General features: G+C 50.9%; 1 protein-coding gene across 3 annotated transcripts in view; it reads left to right on the top strand.

Annotated features, from left to right (window-relative positions):
* The window catches only part of FSTL4 (follistatin like 4), a 432,774-nt gene that overhangs the window by 273,656 nt on the left and 135,030 nt on the right, over positions 1-24,088 (top strand). For all 3 annotated transcript variants that reach the window (XM_053567330.1, XM_053567331.1, XM_053567329.1), the window contains exons 5-6: positions 7,728-7,921; positions 11,288-11,411. In XM_053567330.1, the coding sequence (XP_053423305.1) occupies positions 7,728-7,921; positions 11,288-11,411 (318 nt within the window). The remainder of the gene's footprint in view (positions 1-7,727; positions 7,922-11,287; positions 11,412-24,088) is intronic.

The raw sequence follows: 24,088 nt of genomic DNA, 5'->3' as shown, positions 1-24,088 counted from the left end.
GCCATCCCCAGCTTGGTTATGCCAGAGTTCACTCTGTGGGGCCAGCTTTGCAGGTTTTCAGGTGCCCTCGCTGGGCAAGGTAAGGCCTCTGGTCCCTGGCAAGCCTTGGAAGGTGACAGCTTTAGTGAGCATGGCTACACATACCACACTCATGAGCTATGCCCTGACCCATGCCCTACACAGCCACCCCCACAAGGAGCTGACACCCAGGATTACACAGGCTCCCAGACCTTCCAGAGTTCCAGACCTTGGTCACTGTGGCTCAGAGTAGCTAAGATTGGCCCCTTCTTAGGGCAGGGCTCAGCCACTCTGCACAGTTGTACAGTCAATGGACTTTCAATGAGCACCTTCTATGTGCGGGTGCTGTCTGGACCAGGTGCTGGGGTGTACCCGCAAACAAGGCCAGTCCCTGCCTCGGAGGAGCTCACAGTGCAACAGGGCACCTGACAATCCCCAGAGGATTGACAAGTAGCAGAAACTGAAGTGTGGGGAACAGGGCAGCACACTAGGGAGCTCGGCAGACAGGGTTGGCATGTGGGCAAGGGAGCTCGGCAGACAGGGTTGGCATGTGGGCAAGGTAGGCTGCACACAAGGCAGAGAGATGCCTTCGGGGTGCAGGGGAGGAGGGGCAGTGAGAGAGGGCCTGCTTTCCAACCTGTCACCATGCAGAGGCGTGACCAGATGGCCTGTCTCACTCGCAGGTAGAATCTGAGCTTTCCGCTTATGGGTAGCATCTCCCACCTGTCCCACCTCGTGCAACAGCCCTGTCCCCTGGACTCTTTGGAGTCCCCCCAGCCCCATCCATACCTGGGCCTGGAGCTTCACCTGCAGCAGAGTGAGGACGGTCCCTATAAGGCACAGTCTGGCAGGGGCACAAGTGGCTGATGGAATATTTACAGTATTTCCCTTGATTCTCTTTGTTTTGCAATAGAAAGTGTTTCTTTGATGGACATTTAATTCCAGCGACTGCTACCTGCTTCCTATCTCCCTTTGCTCAAAAATTAAATGCGGATATGCCTGAGCTCCTGCTATAATCATCTCCCTCTGTGCGGAGGGAGTGCGGCTGGAATGGGAGAACATTAGAATCTTCAAAGAGGGACAATTATTGAGGGAACTAGATTAATGAGGTGTCATAACAACTTAGCCAGATCTGCAACTGACCTTTCTCATGGAGAACGGGCTTGATAAATGTAGTTCATTACCAAGTTCTGACATGAAAATAGGATCACACTCTGGGCTCCTTACAGGCTGATCAATATTTTATCTGCCAAAGCAGCCTGGTTTGGGAGTGGGAGGAGCCCCACATGTGTGCTGGCAGGGAGGCTGAGGCCAGTGCCGGGGCTGGCTGAGTTGGCCCTATTGCAAGGAGGTGGCCAGGCCCTTCTAAGGACTTGTCCGGGTGCTGTCAGTGTTAGGATAACCAGGACATGCAGCTTCTCTCCCTGAGAGGTCTCAGAATGAGATGTCCATGAGCAGTGGGAAGGGAGACAGGAAATCCAGGACATTGTCCCTGTTCTGTTTATCCATAAACCACAGTGAAAGGAACGAAGATGAGTGATCCGCACCCCTACTCACTCGGGGCTTGGAGCCCATTTCATCTTGAGAATAACTCTTTGCAAGCTCTTGGACTTACAAATTCCACTCACATTTCTTTTTATGTCTTGACCCTATAAGGTGGTAAGGGGTTATTCTGACGCCCATTTTAAGACAGTAAATGGGCGCAAGAGGGCAGGGGATAAATGTCTTTTCTAGAGAGGAAAAGCCAAAGGCAGACGGTCTTCTGACTCCCTGTCCAATGCTTTGTTCAGCCTTGCAGAGGCGATTGTTAGGTTGACACAGTAGCCTGTGTGAAGTCTGTCTCCACCTAAGACTCCAGACAAGGTTGTCACAGAGGGGGCCTGTCACTCTGGCTGTTTTATGGGAGTCTGCCCTGGACCACAGGACTCTGGCCCTCGACTGTAATCACTGATCAACTCATTTGACAAGCATTTAACGTTGTAATGTTTCTTGGATAACTGTCCAGTCAAGTCCCCGACTGCATGGAACTTGCAGCCTGCTGAGGGCACACAGCAGATGCCGATAATAACCCCACCACCACCACCACGTTCCCTCAGTCAGCCCTAGAGGTCACATGCTGGTTTGGTGGACCATTCCCCACAACACTTGCCGACAATATCAAGATGGCCTAAAGGTATCTTCTGGCCTCAGGAGTGTGCTTGGTCCTCATTTGGGAGGTTCAAAGGTGCTAGTTGGGGTGGTTAATTCCTCCAGGAACAACCCTCAACCAGTAGGGATGGAAGTTGCTAGAAAAAAACCAGCCGCCTCACATCCCCATGGAACAATTCGGAAGTGTGTCCTACACAGACTCTCCAAGGTCTCCCATGGGACTGAGCCCCCGTTGCCCACAAGGGCAGCCCACTCATCAGCATACCCATTATTGGCTTTTCTACCTCCCCAGTCTCGCTTCCTTAGTCCTTCAAGTACTCCCTGGGATCATCTCCAGATATTCTGCTTGCCCCTGGATCCTCATCTCAGGGACTGCCTCAGGGGAGCACAAACTACAGTGAGTGGCAAGCCTCCTGCAGAAACATCTAGACCAGGCAGAAAGAGCAGCTGAGGGAGAAGGCAGGTCTGTGTGAGTGGGGGAGTGCGCAGGCTTCCTGACGCAAGAGGCCAGCTGGGCCGGAAGACGGGGAAAGAGTGCCTACACGGGCCCCCCTGGAATTCCCCAAACCTCATCCTCAGGCTTGACCACAAAGGCAGGTAAAAAGAAAAGCCCCTTATTTATGACAGCACAATTTCTCTTTACCTGGAAACCATCAAGACACAGAGGTAATATTTAAATGACTTTCCAGGCCTGAGGTTAGAAAGCTCTGCAGTTCCAACCATGCTCCCTCATGAAGCAGGTCCCCTGCGGTCCCTGGCGAACCTCAAGGCACAGACCTCAAGCCTATATGCAGTCATTGGCCTTCTCTCTGGAAGACGTACAGCACATCTGGATCAATCGGTGTGGAAGTTCAGCTGTATTCCAGGTCTCCCACACCCCAGGCTGAACCAGAGAGGCCCTGACAATTGGCACGGGGCCCTGGGTCCAGGCTCCTCAGTGAGGGGTGGTCAGTACTATTCTCAGCATCATCTTGGTCAACACCCACAGGGCGCCAGGGGGAGATGGTGTTGGTCCCCTGCCACTGCCACTAGAAGGAGCCAAGTGTCTCAAGGGCCAAGGCTAAAGCCGGGCCCTGCTAGTCCAGAGGGACATAGCTTCCCTCCTCCCTGGCACCCAGGTACCCAGAGCAGAGTCAGGGCACAAAGAATGAGGAAGGTGGGTGCTAGTGTTAAACCAGGAGTGTTTAAGCAGTGACCAAGGCAGAGCAAAGGGGTGAGCAGAGTGGAGATCTGGGTACGGCACTCCAGCTGGAGGCAGAGCCCTGGCAGGAACATGATTCTCCCCTACCTTCCCCCTCCCGCAGGCACCCGTGTGGACCTGTTGGGTGGTGGGCAGGGGTGACCCATGTGAAAATGAAACAGACTTGAGCCTTGAGTATTGACACTCTCTTGCCCAAATTGACCGGAACTTAAGAAGGACAAGAGAAAGATCAGAAAATAGAGACTGTGGAGGTCCAGGCCTCAGGGCCCGCACACAGTGGATGAGGACCAGCCTGCACAAGTGAGCACATTGCACCAGAGGGGCCAGCTGAACCCCTGGCCAGCAGTGTGTTGACAGTGGTGTCTCTGGGAGGTGAATTATAGATAATGTATTTTCTCTTTATTTATAATCATCTGTGCTTTCCAAGGTGGCTTTTTGGTGGGCAAGTATTTCTTTCATAATAAGACAAATGTCTGAAACTAAAAGCAGGGTAGGAAGCCTTCAGCTGAAGACTAGGCCTGGCCAAATCACAAATGCCCAGTGCTCCCACTCCTCTCTGACCTCATGGTGAAACCACAGGGATTGGGAATGAAAAAATAAAACTGGACACATCCTGCTAGGAAGGTAGCCATCCTGGGGGTCAAGGCCTCCCTCAATGGAGAAACGCTCACCTGGGAGACTGAGCTAGAAGCTGCAGCTCTGGGGCGTCCGCTTTTGGGGGCCGGAATAGGGCAAGGAAGGAAGTTTTCTTCCCCCTGCTCCCTCACTCCATGGAATTCAGATGACAGAGGCATGAAGCCACCACATAGGCAGTCCTCACTGAAATGAAGCGTCAGCGGGTTTCCTAGTGAAAGAGTCTGGACCTCGGGGTCTTACGTGATCCTCTCCAGGGCACAGAAACCCTGCCACCAGCGTGCCTTTCCTCTGCATCCACAGCTCTCCCCAGATCTAGAGCACTAGAGGTGCCCAATGATGCGGGACAAATGATTTAATGATTTAACTTTGGGCAAAATCCTCTCTTGTGACTTCTTTAAAGCATAGATGCTCCTGGAATAAAGACGGATTTAAGATTCTCTTCTGGGCCTATTCCTTTGTTCCAACGAGGGGCCTGTTGGATGTGCCTTGCTCTGTAAGTCTGTGTCTCGTTCTGGCTCAGTAAACCTGTCTTCCTCTTCCTCAGTGAACCTTGTGTCACATTTGCCTTGCTTTGGGTGGATATGGTCATTCTTCAGCCAGGAACACACCAAGAACCGAGAACACAGACAACTGCTCGAACCCTGACATTTTGGCACCGTGACTCGAATAATCTGCCTATGTGTACTTCACTCATGTGAACCAGAAGACTTGAAGTCAAGTGAAAAAGAAAGTCTGAGAAATATAAGCCAAGGAGACAGTAATTTGATAAACATGAAGAGAAAATAGGATCACACACACAAAACCCGATTCTTTTCTAGGAGCCCTTTGACTCACCTCAGGACCTCGGGCACAGGCCAGGTCAGTGAGACCCCTCAGTAAAGGAAAGAAGGACCATGGAGGTCTTTAGCCTGGCATCCTGCCATGGCTCCCACACTTCCCCACAGCCCCACCAGCCTCTCCTGCCGGCCTTGGCCCATACTCTCCCGCCCCCTTGCTCTGGCTCGGCCATCCCAGCCCTCTCAGGGCTCCAGGTACACTGCACCTTCTCCCACACTCCTGCTTCCTGCTGCCTGGTGTGCTTTTTCCTCTGACCTCACCTCCCAAAGCTCCTCCTCCTCCCACAGGCGTCATCCTGAACACCCCTCCCTTGGCCTCATTCCCTCTCCCCTGGGGACACCTGCCATGCCCAGGCCTGGAAGCTGCATCCTATCCCCAGCACGCTGCCAGGCCTCTGGCACAGAGTAGTAAATAAATCAGCAGCAGGATGGGAGGGGCCTGGCCAGCATACACCCTATCAGGGGGTGTGGTCAGGTCTCAGGGAGCTGATTCTGGAGACCTGAGACCCACCACCTTTCCTCCGGCTGGCTTCTAGACTGTGCTTGCCTTCCTGACAGCAGGTGTCTGCACAGCAGTTGCCACGGTAGGGAAGCTGAAAGCCTGTGACCTTACTCTGAACTGTAAGGATGAGATGGGAGGGGCAGGGTCTGGGGAGCTTGCCACCACACCCCCACCTCCACCAGAGCAGGACCCACCTTGATGTTTCCCTGGCCTGCCACTATTAGAGGTGTTGTCTGACTATGCCCTCTGCCCCCTGCCAGCCATCACAGCAGGTGGCTCAGAAGAGGCTTATGTCTGACCAAAGACCATGAGGAATGTTGTGGGGACTAGTGAGGATGAGATGTCCCGCCCATCTCACCTGGCTTGCCCTAACACACAGGTGGCCCTGTTGAAGCATGTTCATAGGAGCCTGATTGTCCACCAGCACCATGTCTGTCAGCTGTATGCCCCAGCTGCCCAGCACCGGTGTAAATGTTCATGGCAGGAAAGCCTGAAGGTATTTCCAGTGTTGGGCCACCAGACACCTCCATCACCATTCACCCCAATGGTTCTGTCTCCACTTTTATTGTGTCCCCACTTCCTTTTGCCTGGACCAGACTTCATCCTCTTTTGGGGGGTAAAGGCTAGATTTGAGCAAGACTATTCCTCTCCTTTCCCCAAATTGATCTTTATCCAGGCCCAGAGAAGAAAAACCCAGCAGGTTTTGTGGTGGGACAAGTCCCACTATTTACCATGCCGCTGTATAGACTTAAGAATTGGGTTTGGCAACTGGCAGCCCTACAAACTCCCAGGAATCGATATCTTACCAGGCAAAAGAGGAATGCTACCAAGTTTGGGGGTGTGAGAGAGAGCCATTCTTGTCAGTGCATGGAGACTCCCAGAGAGCAAATAGATTTGATTATATTGAACTCAGCAATTGATTTTTTTCTAAATAAACATGCAGGAGGAAATGGTAATGGGCATCTGTTTCTGAGGGGAATCAATTGACCCCAAATTGGAAGAAAATCTACAAACACAAACAGGAGAAAAAGTGGTTGGGCTTTCCAGGCTTATCTAGTGAAGGAGCAAGGGAGGAAGAAGGAAACAGCAGACAGACTTCCCTGTCATTCCTTTCCCCACCCAATCGCTTCCCTGTTTGCTGCTGTTCAGCAAACATGGTTTCCATAATAGTTGCTGTCACTTATGAGCCTTACTCTGTGCCAAGCCAGTGCAGAGCCTCTATGTGCACATCATATTCAGTCCTCATAACATCCTAGTGTGGGAGACACTATTATCCCCACTTCACAGGTGAAATCACTGAGGCACCCTGCCCAAGGTTACACAGCCTGACAGCAGCAGAGCTGGAACTCAACTCCGGTGGACCTCAAAGGCCATGCTTTCCAGCACTGCCTTCTACTGACTCTCCAACCCTGAACTATTCCCTGGTGTCCTAAAATGGCCTGGGAATTAAGGGGAAGTGGCCCACAGCCCCAGATAGTCCATTCCTAGCAGCCCATGGAGCTTCAATCTGGAATGGTCTGTGAGGAGCCCATGCCCATTCTCCAGGATTCAGCAAGCCAGGTGTAGTAAATTTCCCATCCCCCAGAGAAGTGGGAAGTGGGGCTAGAGGGGCTGCCCTGCTCTGCTGACAGTTTATGAGCCATGTCCTGTGTGGTATTCATCCCAGTGGCCTGTCACCAGCAAGATAAACTATGTCTTGTTGCAGGGCATCACAAGTCTCATATGCCAAGACATGGGGAGGCTCTAATGCTGTTTGGGGAGCTTGCCTGTGATAACAGGCCTGAGAAGGATGGGCTGTGTGCTCTGGTGTTAATTTTGTAAAGCTTCCTTTTGTTGCTCAGCCATAGACTTGTGTACATGTGTTTATTTTGAAGTAATCCAGCTCTGGGAGCGCACCTCATTAACGTAAGCAGGGTTTACGCATCCTGTTAAGTAAAACTCCCTAATCTATGAGGCCAAGTATTCAAAAGCAGCCTTTAAGGTAGGATTAAGGCAAAAACAAGCTACTACAAAATGGAATTGGGGCCGGCTTTCCCAAAGCCAGAGTGGAGCTACCACTGTAAACTCTGCTAGAAGGATTTGCCCGTCCTCCCTGGCGCTCTGTCCGTGCCTGGCTAATAGTAAGTGCTCAGTAAACATTGGGAGGATGGACAAACGGTCTCCATCCAGCACAGACCATGCGTAGCATGCGCTCAGTGCTCAGCAAATGTTAAGGAAACTGGTGGGCAGGCAGGTAAGTCCCATCCATGACAGGTGTGCCTTGCCCCACACATAGTAAGTGCCCGGTGATTAGCGAAGAGGAAGATGGACAAATGGGCTGATGACAGGAACATTCTCTCAAGACCAAGGCTATGTCTCACTGTAATCACCTCATCTTCTCTTCCAGGTGACACATGCACGATGGCTGGCTATGCCCGCCTGAAGAACGTCCTTCTGGCGCTCCAGACCCGCCTGCGGCCCCCCCAAGAAGGAAGCAGGAGAGATGACCCCGCCTCCCAGAAGCGCCTCCTGGTGGAATCTCTGTTTAAGGGCTTGGATGCGGATGGCAGCGGCCACCTCAGCAGCTCGGAGCTAGCACAGGTGGGTACAGCACTCCGCGGCGATCCCGCGGCAGAGTGCCCAGCTGCCACGCAGCATGCACATCTGTGTGGGAGGCCGCACAAGCGCGGTTGTTTGCAACTCTCTCTTCTAAAAGAGAAACCCTTTTCCCAGCCCTCCCGCAAGTCAGAGAGCTTGTGTTCAACACCTCGGAGAACATCTCGCAAATAAAACGACAGCAGTTTTATCTTCCCACCAGCCACCTTCAGCCCCTCTTTACACACAGGCTTTGAAGCACTCTCAGTCACTTCAGAGGGCTTTTCTCTACAGAAATCAATTAGGGAATCAATCTTTTCTTCCTTGAGTCTTTACTTTCCTCAGCAGAAAAATTACAAGGAAGCAGTGTTTGATTTCCACCGAACACCTTTGGTGCTATAACTGGAGTCCCCAAGTCCTCTACCTTGGGAAGTCACCTTTTTTTGGCATCCAAATATCAAAAACCCAACCCCTAGCCTGCTCACCTGCAGGAAGCTCTGTGTCCACCCCCAGGCCCTGCTCTCCTTCGGGAAAACATTTGCACTGCACACTGTGGTTTTCCTCCCTCCCCAAAGGCTATAAGTTTGCACAGAGCACATGTGTCCTTTTGTCCAGCTGTGAGGTGGTGAGAGGGAAGTTAGTGGCTATAGCAAAGAAAGCATACGTGACTTCATTCCCTAGGGCCATAGCACTGTCAGTATGGGGAAGAAAGGCTAATGGCAGAAAGGCTGGCTACTGGGGCCTGCATTACTCCGAGGGGCCCTAGAACCAAACCAGACAAGTGCCAAGATCTTCAGGGAGAGTGAATTCAGCCTCCCCCAGCTGTCAGGGGGCAGGGACAGCTCTTCTCCAGAGACTACTGAGCGTCTCAACATAGAAGACTGATGATAAGGCCAAGTCTCCATCTTTGATGCCAATTTAAAGAAATCTTACACATTACTTGGTGGGTTTATCAAGGCTGTGGCCAGGTCATTGTGAAGAATTAGAGCAGGAAGAACTACTGGACTTACTGAACAACAGGCCTGGCCCTAAGTGAGGCCCTGTACCATGATTAGTAAGGGTAAAGAAGAGCTCCTTGTTATGGAGGGTGGTGGCTAAGAAAGCAGACTGCAGAGTCCAGCTGCCTGAGGCCAAGTGCTGCCCAGCATTTATGAGCCAGGAAGTCTTGGGAGACACCTCACTTAATTATGCCTCTGTTTGTCATCTGTGAACCTTACAGGGTCCTCCTGGTGTTAAATGGGCTGAGATAGTGAAGGGCTTAACACAGCCCCAGGCATATGGTGTGTTTTCAATAGATGACAATGGTTATCACCATCTTTGCTATTATTCCCTCATACTTTTCTACCCTCCTCTGCTATAAGATAGGGACTACTAATATCCCACCTTAGATATTTTTAGATGAACCCAAGGCTTTAAGAAATTAAGCAGCTTGCCCGAGTTGTGCTCACTGCCTGGGGCGTGATGGGGCTCAGGTGAAACCCAGGTGACGCATGCTCCTGCTCTCCTGGGGAGAATGACTCTCACCACATGGTACCACGTTGTTCTTTCAAAGTCTGTGGAGATAGCAAGTACTCACAGAATCCTAGCAGGGAGCAGCCACCACAGCTTTGGAGCATACGCCTCCGCTCCAGCCAATCTGGAGCCTGCTTCAGGGAACACATTGGGAATCTCCCGTGGCCCTGCTCACCCACACCTGAGCAACAGTGCCTGCATCTCAGAGACCCTGCTGCCTGTGGCCTCCAGGGCACCCACCCTGCCAGCATGTCACCATCTCCATCAACACTAGGCCCCCAGCTTGGGCTCAGACTCCAGGGACAGGGACAGGGACCCTCTGGGAAAAGCCCAGGTCCTGTCAGTTATGGCTCCCTGCAGGGAGAACTACCTGGCAATTCCCCACACTATAGGCCATTCAGGGAGCACTGAGGGCAGAATCCCAAAGGCAGCTTGCCATAGGCAGAAGCCACTGTAAACTCTTGGCACCCCTGACCTATGACTCCTAGGTGACAGCCAAGTAAACAGAATCTTCCTAGGCATGTTGCTCTAATCTGGCAAATATGTGGCCCAAGGCACCTGAAACCTTTAATAAGTGTAGTAATTGGACTATGATTTCCTCCTTAAAATTTAATATACTTAAGGTTCATTTCATAAATCTGCCAAGTAGAACCAAGCTAAAGTGGGCTTTTCCTTGACACCGAATCAAAGGCGCCAGGGAAAAACTCATTGGCCCTGTAAAAAGTTAATCAATTTCCAATGCAGAAATAGACAAAGGGAAATTTCTATCTTTGGAAGATTGATCTCAGGCGCTATGGTTGATCTCCCTTTTATAGAACGCTCTTACTTGCTGGGTGAAGGGTCATTTTTTTTTAACATTATCACATTAAATTGCCTTAAATTATATTAAACAGCAGGCCAAGCCGAGAATGTTAAATAAAGAGAAATGCTTCTGCCCCTTTCTCCCCTTCCCTCCAAAATAAAATAAAATCATTTTCTTTCTTTCAAGACTTCCTTCTGAGCATTTTCCTTGCAAGACCTATAGTTGCAGACTGAGACCCACAGGAAAACCAAGACCTCTACCTCCAGGCATACCAGCTTCCGGCTCCAGCTGAACAAAGGGGCCTGGAATTTCTATCCTTCACCGTCTTTTGGCATTCGCCGTGTGGCTGGTCAGCTGGGGCGGCCGGTGTCCTTTGGCTCAGACCATGACCACAGTGGAGTTTACAAGGGCCTAGCCATAGCTCCTGGGTCAGAATCCCAAAGGCAGACATTCATGCCCTCACAGGACAGGGCAAGCCTCAGTAGAGCTCAGGCCCATGTCTATAGGATGGCAGCTGCCCCCTTTGGAAGGGGGTGTATCAGGGCAGGGAGGCACTGCCCTGACCTCAGTAAGGGCTGGTGGCAGGAGGGTACATTGGTGGAGCAGTGACCTCCAGCTCTACACAACTGGGAGCCAGCAGGCATTGATCCCCACACTGAGTTCAGCCACTTCGCACTGGGTTTATTTGATGAGGCCACTTCCCTTCTCTTTTTCCCCAGCAACAGCACTCAGGGGTACATCAGTGGCCTCAAGGATCCTCCCATCTCATTTTGTCTGTGTTCTGTCTGCCCAGATGAGAGAAGGCAGACCTGAGCTCTAGTCTGATCTGCACCCTAACCATTGCCCAACTCTGGGGCAATCACTTTCCCTCTCTGAGCCTCAGTTTCCTTATCTATAAAATGAGGGTCACGGACCAGACAAAACCAAAGAGCTCCAGGTGCTCCCCAAGGCCAACAAAGCTGTCCCTGGAGGCCCTGCTCAGCCTGAGCCATCTCCTAGCAGTGCCCACCGCTCTGATCTCACCCCTGCTCTGGCTTTGTTTCCTCCTTGCCCCACAGCACATGCTGAAGGATCAGGACCTGGATGGAGACTTACTTGGCTGCTCTCCAGCTGACCTCCTCCGATTTGACGACTACAACAGTGACGACTCCCTGACCCTCCACGAGTTCTACACAGCCTTCCGTAAGTCAGGCCCAGTCAGGATGCCAGTGGGCAAATGCCTGTGTTTCCATGGAAGTTCCACATCAAAATGGTTGGGGGGCCTAGAGTCCATCCTTGGCTGTCTCCCAGGCTACTTTTATAGGTGAAAGCAGTGGGGGGGGGGGGGGAGGGGAGCCTGAGCTTTAAGGAAAGGATAAAAAGAGAATGGGTAGGGACAGGCAGGGCTTGGATAAAGGTTTTTGTCACTGGTCTGAGGTACCCACAACTGTGATTGAAGCATAGAGGGTATAAGCATATATATATATAAGCATATATAAGCATAAGGACATGTGGAGGGAGTCCTCGGGCTGTGACCCAGGCTTATCAGGTGCCCTGCTGAGCGAAACCCACAGGAGAGCTTGGCCAGACAGGGGCAGGGGGCAATCACTACCCAAGGACAACAGAGAGTGAGGGGTCTGAGGGATCCCTGTCAAAGGATAGAAGGTGGGTGCTCTTGTGAAGACAGAGGAGGTACCCCAAGTGGCCCCTCTGTGGAGCCCCTGGTGCACCACAAGCAGATAAGATGCCCTGAACAACTGTGTCTTTTCCTGAGGTGATCCCCCCAAGAGATTACATCATGCCAGCCCTGGGCAGTGCTGGGATAGCCCTCGGATAGCTCCAGACAGAGGTCAGCAGTGGGGAGCGAAAAAAGCAGTGCTAGGCCCAAGCCAAGGGCTAGAGAGGACATGCTTGGCCCACAAGAGATGAAGCCCTCTGCATTGGAAGGCATTTAGGCTGTGCTTAAACAAGTGACAGAATCGCCCTGCATGAGGCTCTCTTGGATGAGCCTTGCCAGCCCTGGCCCTGGGGGTGTGCGCCCCCTACAGATCCTGCATCCTCCCTTAGCCCAGCCTTTACCTGGACTGCCACTTTTAGGAAGATATTCCTGCTTCATATTGACACCCCTTTGAGCTGTTGCTATTCCAAACATTTGCAAGGCCTGAGAAGGAATCCTTGCGACTCACTGGCAAGAAGGGCTCTTGTGACAAATAGAAGAGGTACTCAGATGACATAAAGAGAGAAACAAGTGTGACCTTTCCCTGTGGAAAGTGTCATGCATTTAACATGGTTGGAGGGGAGGGGCCTTTCCAGTTCATAGCAGCATCTCCAGTACCAAGGACTAACGCTCAACCCAGTGATACATGTAGGGCTGTGACTATGCTGGGTCTCCTGTCAGCCTCCTCCCTGCCCATTAGTAAAACTTACATCTGCTTACACTATTTTCTAGTAAGGTGTGAATGGTTGGCTTACCCTGCTGCAGGAGGTCTTTGCTTTGTGGACCAACAAGTTTATTACCAGAAATATATCTCTTAATTTTATCATGTATGGAATTATCAGCAACTCCCTAGACTTGGCTCATGAGAGCTGATTATGAAATGTTCAGGAATTTTTCAAGAAAACAGTAAATATTAATAGTTGGTAGCTTTCCATCAGATCAGCCATAGTGGGAATATTCGACATTGCTCAACATCAATCTGCATATCACTGGACAAGGCTATCCTCCTATCGCAGAGTACACTTCTGGCAATATCTTCTCCATCTATCTCCTGGAACCAAGATCCCTTAATGATTCTAATTCCATAGAAAAGTTAGGGATGATTACAGGGAGAATAACTCTCCAAGTCAGGAAAGAGGCAGCATGTTTCCTGGGGACAGTTCCAAGGCATTCCCAGAAATGCTTTCTGGTCCCTCTCCAAAGGAGCTATGAAGGAAAAGGTCAGGGCCTGTTAACAGCCTGATAGCAAGGCTAGACATCAGGGGCTTGGAAGTATACTAGCATCACTAGACAGTGGCCCAGGATGGTATCGTTCAGCAGAGAATGGCACGGCTGGTGCACCATCCTGGTACCTGGTGTCACAGCAGCCTCTGTCCCATGGCCTCAATTCCTAGGAATCGACCTAGGGACAAACAGCAAGCTGTTAGCTTTGCTCTTGAGGAAGTGGAAACATGCCTATTGCCTCTGATGAAAGAGTACACCCCCTGGCTTCCCTAACGATGGTCATTAGGAACATGAGCTACTCTGGAAGAGGAGGAGTGTCATCCCCTCACCTCTAGCCATATGTCTCATGCAGAGCAATGTGGAATCTGCTCTCTTTATTCCTGGATTATTACTTGAAAGGTTTTATAATCATCATTTTTAAAGCAAATTAGATTCTGCTGTTGCCTTGGACTTGTTTTGAACCGGGCAGCCAAACCATTCATCACAGCCCAACCCAAATAATAGATATGCAATAAAATGTAAACTCGCAGCCATTAAGGAAGCCGCAAAATGAGTTAACCCCGCTATAAAGGCTTGACACACAGCCACTCGGAGCATACGAGGATCAATGGTTTTTCAAAGTCATAGGAACTCTAAGCTAAATTCCTACAGCTCTGGGAATAGATTTATGGTTCAGCGAATTTTAAATAGGTAATTGAAATGAGACATATAGGTACAAGTTATTACCCGGCAATCGATGAGCATTAAAGAAATCTCACTAAAACCCAGAAAGTAATATCTCAGATATTTCAGCAACAACATTTTATATTTAATTCTAAAAACTGGAGCTGAGAGCCCAGCAGAGGCTGAGGCTGTAGCATTTTATTTTCTAGGCTCTATTTTGTTTGCGTCCTTGGAGGCAAGGCCGGGTGGGGTCCGGGTGGCTCCAGCTCGTGGTCTTCTGAAGCAGACTTGATTGCTTGACTAAAGTGTGATGGGTTTGGGGGGAGAGGGGTGTTTCCCCTGAAGAAGTGACTTGCATTTATAAATTTTTGAGATTGAGGGGATGGGCCCTAAATCACATTTTCCATGCAGCTGGCCTGGCCCTTGCGGGACCAATGTTTGCCACAGAACGTAGCAGGCTGAGGGTGATGCCGGAAGTTTCACAGGTAGAGGCTGCCCAGCTCAGTAGAGCCAGTTCTTCCTTCCTAGCTCTGGGGAACAGGTAACCCCCTTCCAGGAGGAGGGAGGAAGAATTCAGATTCAGCTAAAGCTCGCAATTGCCTGTCTCCATATAGGGACAGGAATGAAATATGAAGGTAGCCTCCCTCTTTTCCTCCATTTACCAGCTAAACATTCTCTCCAAGTTGCTTTTGGCTTCCCAAGTCCAAGGCTGATCTGGGAGCTAAAGGGACAGTGTCCTCTCAGCCCGGGCATCCCACCTCCCTGCCCTCCACCAACAAGAGCCACTTGTCCCTGGTGTGGCAGACACCCAGCATCCAGGGCCAACTGAGAAGAAGGGTGTGTGCTGACCTTGTCTGTTCATCACAGTAAATTAATCTAAAAGTTGCTCATCTAAAAAGCTTCTCAATAATGCATGTTTTTTGCGCTGTTCTCAGTACTCGGGTGGGATCGTAGGAAATACATGTTGCTTAAATGAGGATTTTTCTCTCACTTTAAAATTCATTACGAGTGTCTCCTGCTTTTTAAAAAGATACTTGCCCTTTTAATTAATCCGATGAGAGCAATGCTGGCGAGCGTGTTGGATGCACAGGAAGGGTTTGTGTAGCTATCAGTTCCAATGTTCAGGTCCCAGGACCACATGTGTGGAGTGTCGGGATGAGTTATTCATCCTGGGGTGCCGAGTGCTCGGGAGTCTGATACTCCCCTCACCTCTGATTCTTCTAAGCTCCAAGAAAGCAGAATGGAAAACAGTGTTTTAATATGATTACTGCACTACCCTGTAGCCAAGGCAACTCTGTGAAAAGGATAAAATGGTTGTCTGGTAAATTACAGCTGTTTTCTGCCGGTGATACTGCAAAATGAAAGGATGGTGGCTCCACTCTGCACCTCACTATCCTCTGGAACGAATAACGTCTGGCACCGAACCCAACATCCACACACCCACCCCCTGATGAGCAGGATGCTAAAACAAGCAATGGAAGACGCCCTTGCTACCCACATTTATTTGGCTTTTTATCTGTGTAGGGTGAGTTCAGGCAGGAAGCTTGGGTGGCAAAAATCCTACGTTTTCCTGCTCCATTTAGTTCCTGGGTTTTTAAGAGTGAGTAGCAAGATTTCAGACAGCATGGAGTTCATCAAAAATTTTATCTGAATTTACTTGGCTCTTGAATTTGCAGAGAAAGTAATGCCTGTGAGCTGGCATCAGTTGGGGCTGAGGCCAAGACCATTGGCACCAAGGACTCCCATAACCTCAAAGGAGAAAATGGCTGCCTCATGAAGGACTTGCAAATGCAGCGGCCAAAAAATTGCTTCACCTTCCACTCATTCACTCAAGGGCACAAAACAGTTAAAACTGGAGTGGCCGAGGGAGGAGTTGAAAATTGGAAGACAGAAAATGTGAGTCTCACCACTCCCTCCTGGGGACAGAAGTGGGGGTACTCTGCCAACTTCAAGGAGATTGCCAGGTGAGCTTGCTGAGTGCCCCTGAGGCCAGGGCTCGAGGACTGAGTTCAGAGTCAGGGTTCCATCTGAATGGTTACTCTTGTCAATGTTGCTGTCGTTAGTGATGAGCTCTTAATACACCAGTTGTATAAAGTGATACCTAACATTCGAGATGTGTCAGCACTGCATACTACATCCAATTTTACACATGTAGAAAATGAAACTCAGTGAAGTACCTAATTCTAGGTCACACAGCCTGCAGGTAGCAGAATCAGAATTGAACCCACATGTCTGATTCCGGAACCTTCTCGTGTACTCAAACACATGAGTGTTTGCAATTCATCCACATTCTCCAGTAAAGAGAATCTCTGTTTCTACAGTGATTTTCCTAAACTTTAAGCCCTAGCTCAATGAATAGTCTCCTCCTCCAGGAAGTCTTCCTCAATTTCTCCTCCCTCTACCAAGCCCCACACACCTTCCTCTGTGTGCCCACAGGCCTGCTTTTATCTCTGCATAGGAACCAGACCGTGGCTTATGGCTAAGAGTGTGACCTCTAGAGTCCGAGTCAGACCTGAATTTGAATCCTTATTCTTCTACCTGCTGTTAATACTGTGACTTTGGATAGCTCTTAAGCAGAAGTTAAGCTGGGCTTCAAGTTCTTCATCTATAAAATGGGCATAATAACCACACAAAGAGTTATTCTGGCCTAAATGAGATCACCCATGTCGAATGATTGGCATGAGATCTTGCATATGGTAGGTGTTAGGCACACATTGACCGGGTCAGAGAGGGAGGTGGCGAAGATGGTGATGCCATGCCATTGGAGTCTTTCCCCGCGTTGGACCACAGGTTCTGTAGGGACAGTGGCTGTTTTGCTCATCACAAATTCATGCCTGGCATTGGGGGTTCTTGGTAAACATTGCACAGTAAGGAAATTAAGTCTATGAGAAATGCACTTGACAAGCAGAGGAGTCCAAACCCAGTGTGACTGTGACCTAGGGTCTTTGTGTGTCTGCAGAGGCCCTCAGGGAAGGGGGAGCAAAGGAAGTGCCTTGTTAGGCCCTACAGCTGTGTGCCTCTGGGGGAGCCCCAGCCAGGCTAACGCAGGCCATCAAAGGCACCTATGCAGCTGGCCCAGTAGCCTGGATGTCTCTCATTGCTGGGTGAGTAGCTGGAGTGTGAGGGGAGCCCCTGCTGCCCACCCGAGCTAATGACATATTAATGAAGACAAACAGCTCACCTCAGAGCTGTGTGCCTCCCACCTGTACGGGCCATTAATTGGCCATTTTGGAGCCCTCAGGGTTAGAGTCTGGTAGGTGGGAGTTGCTTCCACCTCTCATGGCTGTGGGTGACAATGAGATCTGCAGCTCAGCCTGCCTGCCCCTCAACCCAGCAACCTGCCACCCACAGCCACATCCCTAGTGAGGCCTGCAACCAAGTGCAGGTCCTGGCTCCCACCATCCCAAATATGCACATCTTAGCAAGCACTTCCTGGGCATAGAATGTGGGCTTGTATTCCCTGTACACTCAGCTCCTGGGAACCTGAAACATGCCAGCACAGCTCCCTTGGAGCCCCATGGCCACCTCCCTCCCATTTCAGACCATGTCAGAAAGACAAAGGCCAAGTAGGAGGATGTAACACGTGGTCTTGGAGCCTCTGCCACACTGTGCCTGGATAAAACCTGGAGACCCTGGCAGCTGGAGGCCCCCAAGCTGTGCCCTGGCAGGAAGGGAGGGCAGGGCTCTGGAGCAAAACCATTGGGTGCAGAGAGCCAGACCCCCAGGGTAAGTCAGCGTGGAAATGTGAAAGCACTGTGGGAAGGCCAGCTGAGGCTGCCCTGCAGCTGGTGTGGGCTGAGGCTCTCTCAGAGGAGAGAGAGTGCCTGGCCAGAGAGGGCAGGCCCAGTCTCCTCCACCATGAGGTACACCTGGCCTGGAGTGGCAGAGCAGGGAGAGGACAAGGAAAGGGCAAGAATTAAGATCAGAAATCTTAACAGGAGGAAAACCAAGAAAAATGAAATGACATTACGGCAGCAAACACAAGCCCGCTCTCTGGCGACAGTGGGCAGGCTCACATCTGTGAGCAAGACCACACTAGGCCCTGCCCACAGGGAGCTTGCCACAGAGAAGCAGCTAGGAAACAGAAAGATGACCAAATAAACAAAGTAGGAGCTGACTGGGTGCAGGGGGAAGAAGTCAGGAAGGGACATTGAGCTAAGACCTGCATACCTAGCTAGAGGTAACCAGGAAAAGGGCAAGAAGAAAGGTGTCCCAGCCAAGTGGGGACAGTGTGTGGTCCCAAGGGGAGGGGGGCTGGGTGAGTGAGGAGGCAATCCCCAGAGTGGAGGGCAATGGGTGGGGCCTCAAGGACCACTCTCAGACAAGAGGCTGGAGCTTGGAGAAGGCAGACTTACCTTGGCTCTGGCTCTCCAGCCAGCTGCCCAAGCTTATCAGAGTTGCTGGGAGGCTGGTGAGGTGCCGTCACTGAGGTGTGCCAGCCCAGGCACATCACTGGAGAGTGGACTATCAGTTGAGAGCTAGGCTTACCCTTTGAAGGGCTCCAGAGACAACTAATGGGGACAGAAAAGTAAGCAAGACTTTCATCAGAGGTCCCCTAGGATTCAGGATTCAGGTCCTGTCCCTCTAGGCCAGGCGTCCTCAAACTTTTTAAACAAGGGGCCAATTCACTGTCCCTCAGACCGTTGGAGGGCCAGACTGTAGTTTAAAAAAAAAAAAAAAAACTATGAACAAATTCCTATGCACACTACACATATCTTCTTTTGAAGTAAAAAAACAAAACGGGAACAAATACAATCATACTGCCTCATGTGGCCCGCGGGCCACAGTTTGAGGACCCCTGCTCTAGGCTCTCCATTACTATACAAACCAGAACACAGCTGAGGCCCCTCCAACTGCCCTGCTGTGCTGGAAAAGCCACTGGCGGCCCCTTGACAGGTGTTCAATGAGTGTCTGATCATGAGGAAGAGCAGGGCTGGTAGGAGCAGGCCTCATCCTTGCATCGGGGCACTGGAGTGGGGCATTCTCTGCCCCCAGTCACACCATGGAGGAATCATTTCTGAGCCAGAACAGATGAACAGCTCAGACTGCGCCAGCGTCTCCTTCTCTCACACTAAGAAGTTTCAAACCCAAGCTGCCTCTCTCCTATCACCAGCGGTTTGCCCCTTACAGCTGCATTATGGAGCCCAGCACTTTCTAGCCATTGTCTGGAGCTGAGTCTTCAAGCACTTTCCATTTTTAAAGATCTCAGCTGGAAGCTGTCAATGGCCTCAGTGCAGAGCAACTGAATAGTAGAAAATGAACTAATTACAGGTTGTTATTGAAAATCTATTATCCGCAAATTACAAAGAAAACTCATTAAAATATGATGCCTTGGTGATTTTTTTTAAAAAATGTCTCTGGGGGGAGAGGCAGAGTTGGGGTGGCTGGACACCTAGTCCATTAGGGTAAGAACTCCCGAAAGCACCACAGAGCAGTCTCCTGTTAACGTGTCACACACCCAGCCTGATGTTATGAAAACTTGCAATTTTGCGTGAAACAGAAAGCTCTCTGAGTGTTAGTAAATATTCAAAAAATGGCTGCAGAGGAACCAAAGAATTTCATTACAAAGATATAAAATGAGAACAATTTAAATGTCAGCTCTTTTCCAGGATAACACTATATTGTCCTCATAAATCTCAGTGTTTTTGCAAAGCTTTTGTGAGGACTTCAACATGCAGTTAAGCACTGAAGGTCACATTCTGATTTCCCAGCCTGTTCCCTTGGATTGAAATGTTGGGGAGGCTTGTGTGTGAGTGGCTGAGCCAGCTAGAGCCCAGATTGCAAGAGGGACCTTTACAAGACCAAGGTTGCCTCCCAGGCTCTGGGCAGTAGTCCAGAAAGCAAGCTTAGAGTAAGACAGGGTACCCCCAGCCCACTGCCCCTGGGCATGCCTGCAGCACCTGCATCTGGGTGTGGACCCCTGATGATGAGAAGGTGTGGAGAAGGCCCACCCTGGCTTTTTCTGAAAGGTAAACCTTCCCTGAGGCTGCATCAGGCCAAAAAGGGCGCTTGGAGCACAGACCACTTGCCCTCTACCTTGTCAGTCTTTCCTTCCTCTCCAGCCCCCCATTTTCAGGCTCAGTGACCGTGCCCTGTGAGACTCCACCAACAGCACTATGAGGCCCAGCTTGTGGGCTACACAAGTGGGAAGGTATGTCCTGGGAGTGGCACTCACATGAGACAGAGCCACTGACTGGGTGAACAGCTATGTGCCACACTCAGGGCTGGGGGCACTCAGAAGCCTGATGACCAGTGCAGCCTCCGATAGAAGCTGGCTGGAAAGCCAGCCCTTGGGGACAGACAGTCTGTGAAGGGGCAGAGAGAGGCGATCCATGCCAAAGTTACTACTACGTGCCTGAAGCAGACGCTCAGGCAGCAGATAAGGGAAGAGCTGGAAAATCCAGACCACGGCTGCTGCCCCATCTTAGATTTCCTCGGCAACACCTGCTGGCTCCTCTGTCTGCGTCATCTCACGGCCCTTACTGAGTGCCTCTCCAGCCCCAAAGCCTGGGGGCACCTCCCCTGGCCCAGAGCCCAGCCTTTCCCTGACCCTCCCTTCCTCTGGCCAAGCACCAAGGCAAGCTGAGAGCAGGAGAGTTGAAAGGTGGTTAAAATACGGGCAGAGGCTGTGGGACTAGAGAGCAAAGTTAGCGGGAAAAGGAACAGACAGTAGCAAACCCAGGAGGCACAAAAGGAGAATGGGAAAGTAGGGTGGCCTCTGAGATGAGGCAGGGTGCTTACCGCCTGAGGCTTTGTGTCCCAGCTGGAGGACAAGGCCTGCAGAGTGGGAGAGAGGAGCCTAGTCTTTTCATATGGCACTTAGTAGGTGCGTCACAAACATTTGTTGTAATGATTAAACCACGCTGGACTGCTTTTTTGTTGTTTGTGTTTTTGTTTGTTCATTTGTTTGTTTTTGGTATTAAAGAGAAAATAGCTTAAGTGATTGTAACAATTCCCGGAGAGAACAGAGTCAGAAGGTTCTCTCTGATAGTGGAATCATTCTGTTCCCTGGCATGTCAGGAGCCGGGTGAGTGGCTGTCATGGTTTCACGGGGTCTTCTGTGAGCTGATGGCTGGACGGGCAGAGAGGTGTCATGTTATCAGCAGTCACCCCTTAGCCACACCCGTTTTGTACCATGTATCACGTTCACTCACTGATGTCCTGATGAAATTCTTTTTTCCCAAAAGCCGACTTCTGCTGGACAATGCAAAGTCTCCCTTAGCACCCTTTGTAACAGGTCATCTGACAAGTCCTTACCAAGTGCCTTCCAGAAGCCCCCTAGAAGCTATAAGGAGTCCAAGAGGTGGACAGGGAGTAAAATGCACTTTGCAGGGAAATGTCTGGACCCAAATTTCATTGATTTCACTTTTCAAATGAAGGACCTGGCCAGACAGTCATAGTGGATGTGGAAGCTCATTTTTCTGGCTATTTGTGTTCTTGATAAACAGGAAATGAAAAAGGTCATAGCAAGTTTTGGTTGAGAATAAATTAATGGCAGGTCTTACCCCCCTGTGTAGAGGAGGTAAGACTAATGTGGCTGTATGCTGAGCCCCACGTTCCCATTTTAGTTCACACAGGATTTGGAGGGGTCCTGGGGGGGTCCCAGATTTTTGATTTAGGTATGAAGACTGGTGTTGTGTTTGGACCAGTGGGATCCTGATTGCAACAGAGACAAGCAGACGCTCATAAGTAGCCTGTAGTTCTCAGCAGAGGTGCAAGCTGGAATACAGTTTTGTTCTCCTCTGTTGAGACTTTCCAGTGAATCCACAGCTCCCTTCCTGGCTACGGGCCAAAGAGAGTGGTGAGCCAAGACCACCAAGCACCACAAAGCAGCTACTGTTACTCTTCAGCATGGGGTGCTTGGTAATGGTTTCCATTGCAGGCTTTGACCAGAATCCACATCTCAGCAACAGTCCCAGGCAGCATCCCACTCCCCACACATATCTGCCCATGGAAGGTGCCAGGGAGCCGCTGTGCCAGCTGTCCTGAGCAGCCTGCAAGTAAGCCCTTGAAGAGCCTTCCTCTCCAGATGGCACAGGCATTTTGTCACCTGACAGGTACTTCAGGCGGCACAACTGTTTATACACTTGTTGGGGCTGCAGATCATACCCAGGTGGGAGTAAAAATGGGGCCCAAAGGACAGTCTCCCCCTCTCCACAGGTGGAGGGACAGGCAGGGTACAACATGGCAGTTCAGCGCCCACCCCACATTCTCTGCCCAAGTGGGCTTGTTCATCTTCCCCAGTGCTCTTGAGCCTCTTCAGACGAGCCCCTCCTAGTGGGGCACTACTGGTTCTTCAGAGCCCTTTGCTTCTGGGGACAGCCTGCAGGCTGCGTGCTCACTGCATGCCAGATGCTGCGTAAGGCACCTGGTGGGCACTTCCCCTCCTGACTCCTGAATTCTGAAGATAAGGAAACTGAGGCCCATGGAGGCTGGGGGCTGCAGAGCCCCATTCAAGGCCAGGTCTGCCAATTCCACATCTGAGCACTTGGGATGCTGGTTGCCCTCCTGCTCCAGCCAGAGGGGCAGTGAGGCTTTGGAGTCTCTGTTCCTTCCTCATCACACATCATAGTGGAGCAGAGGCAAACCTGGGGAGGTTTGTGGAGCAGTGGATGTGAGGCAAACCTTCTCTGGGGACTGTCACCTGTGCTGCTGCTGATCATAGGGCCCCAACTCGGCATCCTCTTTCAGAATCCTGAGTGGGCAGTTGGTGAAATGAGCTTCCTGAGAGGCTCAGAGCTTCTGGACCCACAGAGCAGCTGGAGCCCTGAGATACAGGCCTATCATTTAGAACAGGTGCCCCCATGCTCCCCGAGTTATCAGGGCCCCATAGAGAGCTGCATTCCCTCAAACCCAAAACCTACCAAATATCCACTCCTTCTCAGCCCCCATAAATAAACACAGAGACTCCTCTTTTTAGCCCTGTCCAGCCCTAGCATTGATTTTGATCTTCACAAGTCCACATCAGGGCTATGGTGCTTAGAAATGTGCTGGTGTCTGACAGCAGGCTCAAGAAGGGAAGTGGTGGATTGGAAAAAGAAGTCCTAGCCCTTCAAGCCTTCAGAGCACCTTCCCTCGGGGCGACTGTCTGGCAGCTATGGGAGGAGCTTGCCAGACAGCCCAGACCCCGCACCATCCTGGAAGCTGCTCTCCAGGCCACAAACTGGGGCGGCCAGCACTCAGGGCTGTATGGGAATTTCAGGGTCAGTGGAGTCCACCCCTAGTTGGCTCAGACAGAACTAATGGAACAAGGTGGGAGCTGGGCCTAAAAGGACTAGAAATCAAATAAGTTGGCATGGAGAAAGCTCTTGAGGCTGGCCCAGGGCCCCACCACCCCTTAGACCTGGAGGTGATGCATGAACACCTGGGCATACTAGCAGGCAGGCTCTCTGCCTGTGGGAGACTGGTCAGGGTGTCTCCTTCCCACACCCCAGCCCAGAGGGGGCACAGCATGTTCCAGGCTGAGTCTGGCCATGCCCTTCCCCGCTGCATTCTGACCTCGCATACTGAGTCGCAGCCCTGCCAGCCCCAGGGCCCCTAGAGGCCTGAAAGTTTGGCGCATATGCAGAATTATTGTCTGCCAATGGTGGGCAGTCCATGAGCAGAGCTTCTGATGAAACTCAAGGATTCTGAGTTTGGGAAGAAACAGAAAATGCACAGTGTTCAGTGGCAAGGGGCAGAGGCGGGGCTGTGCAAAAGGTGCAATAGCTGTCATACCCGAAAGCAGAGATTTTCAAACTTTTTTATTTCATGGCACACTTAAATTGTGTTGATCAAAAAAAAGAGTAAAAAAAGTGTTTTAAACTTCTTTTGAACATAAGATCCTCTCACGTCACACCAGGGTGCCATGGCACACTGGTGGAAAATCACTGCCCTAAAGGGAGCCTACAGGGCAACCCAGTGTCACCCGGTAGGTCTCCTGACTAATTGGATTCTATGAAGTTCAAAGTGCTGTCCACGTGTTCTGGGTCTCCCCAGGTCCCACAGTCACAGAGCACCTGCCTCCCTTGCCTTCAGCTAAAGATGTGCACACCCCTTCCCAGACACGAGGGGCGTAGTGGTGAGACAGCCTTTCAGGGAGCCCCAGCTTCTGCTGGCTGGAGAAGCAATTGGTAGCTGCATCTAACTGGAAAGAAATGTCGGTGTCCATCCACTGGGATGTTCTTGCATCCTCTAAGTTAACAATGAAGGCATGGGCTATGCAGCACCCCTCCCCCAGCTCCCCCCACCCAGTCAGCTCTCCATCATTCAGGGCTAATGTCCACTTTGGCATATT

The sequence above is a fragment of the Nycticebus coucang genome, chromosome 17, assembly GCF_027406575.1.
Source record: "Nycticebus coucang isolate mNycCou1 chromosome 17, mNycCou1.pri, whole genome shotgun sequence".
NCBI lineage: Eukaryota > Metazoa > Chordata > Mammalia > Primates > Lorisidae > Nycticebus > Nycticebus coucang.
The sequence above is the reverse complement of the archived record's forward strand: the minus strand, read 5'-3'. Positions and strand labels throughout refer to the sequence as shown.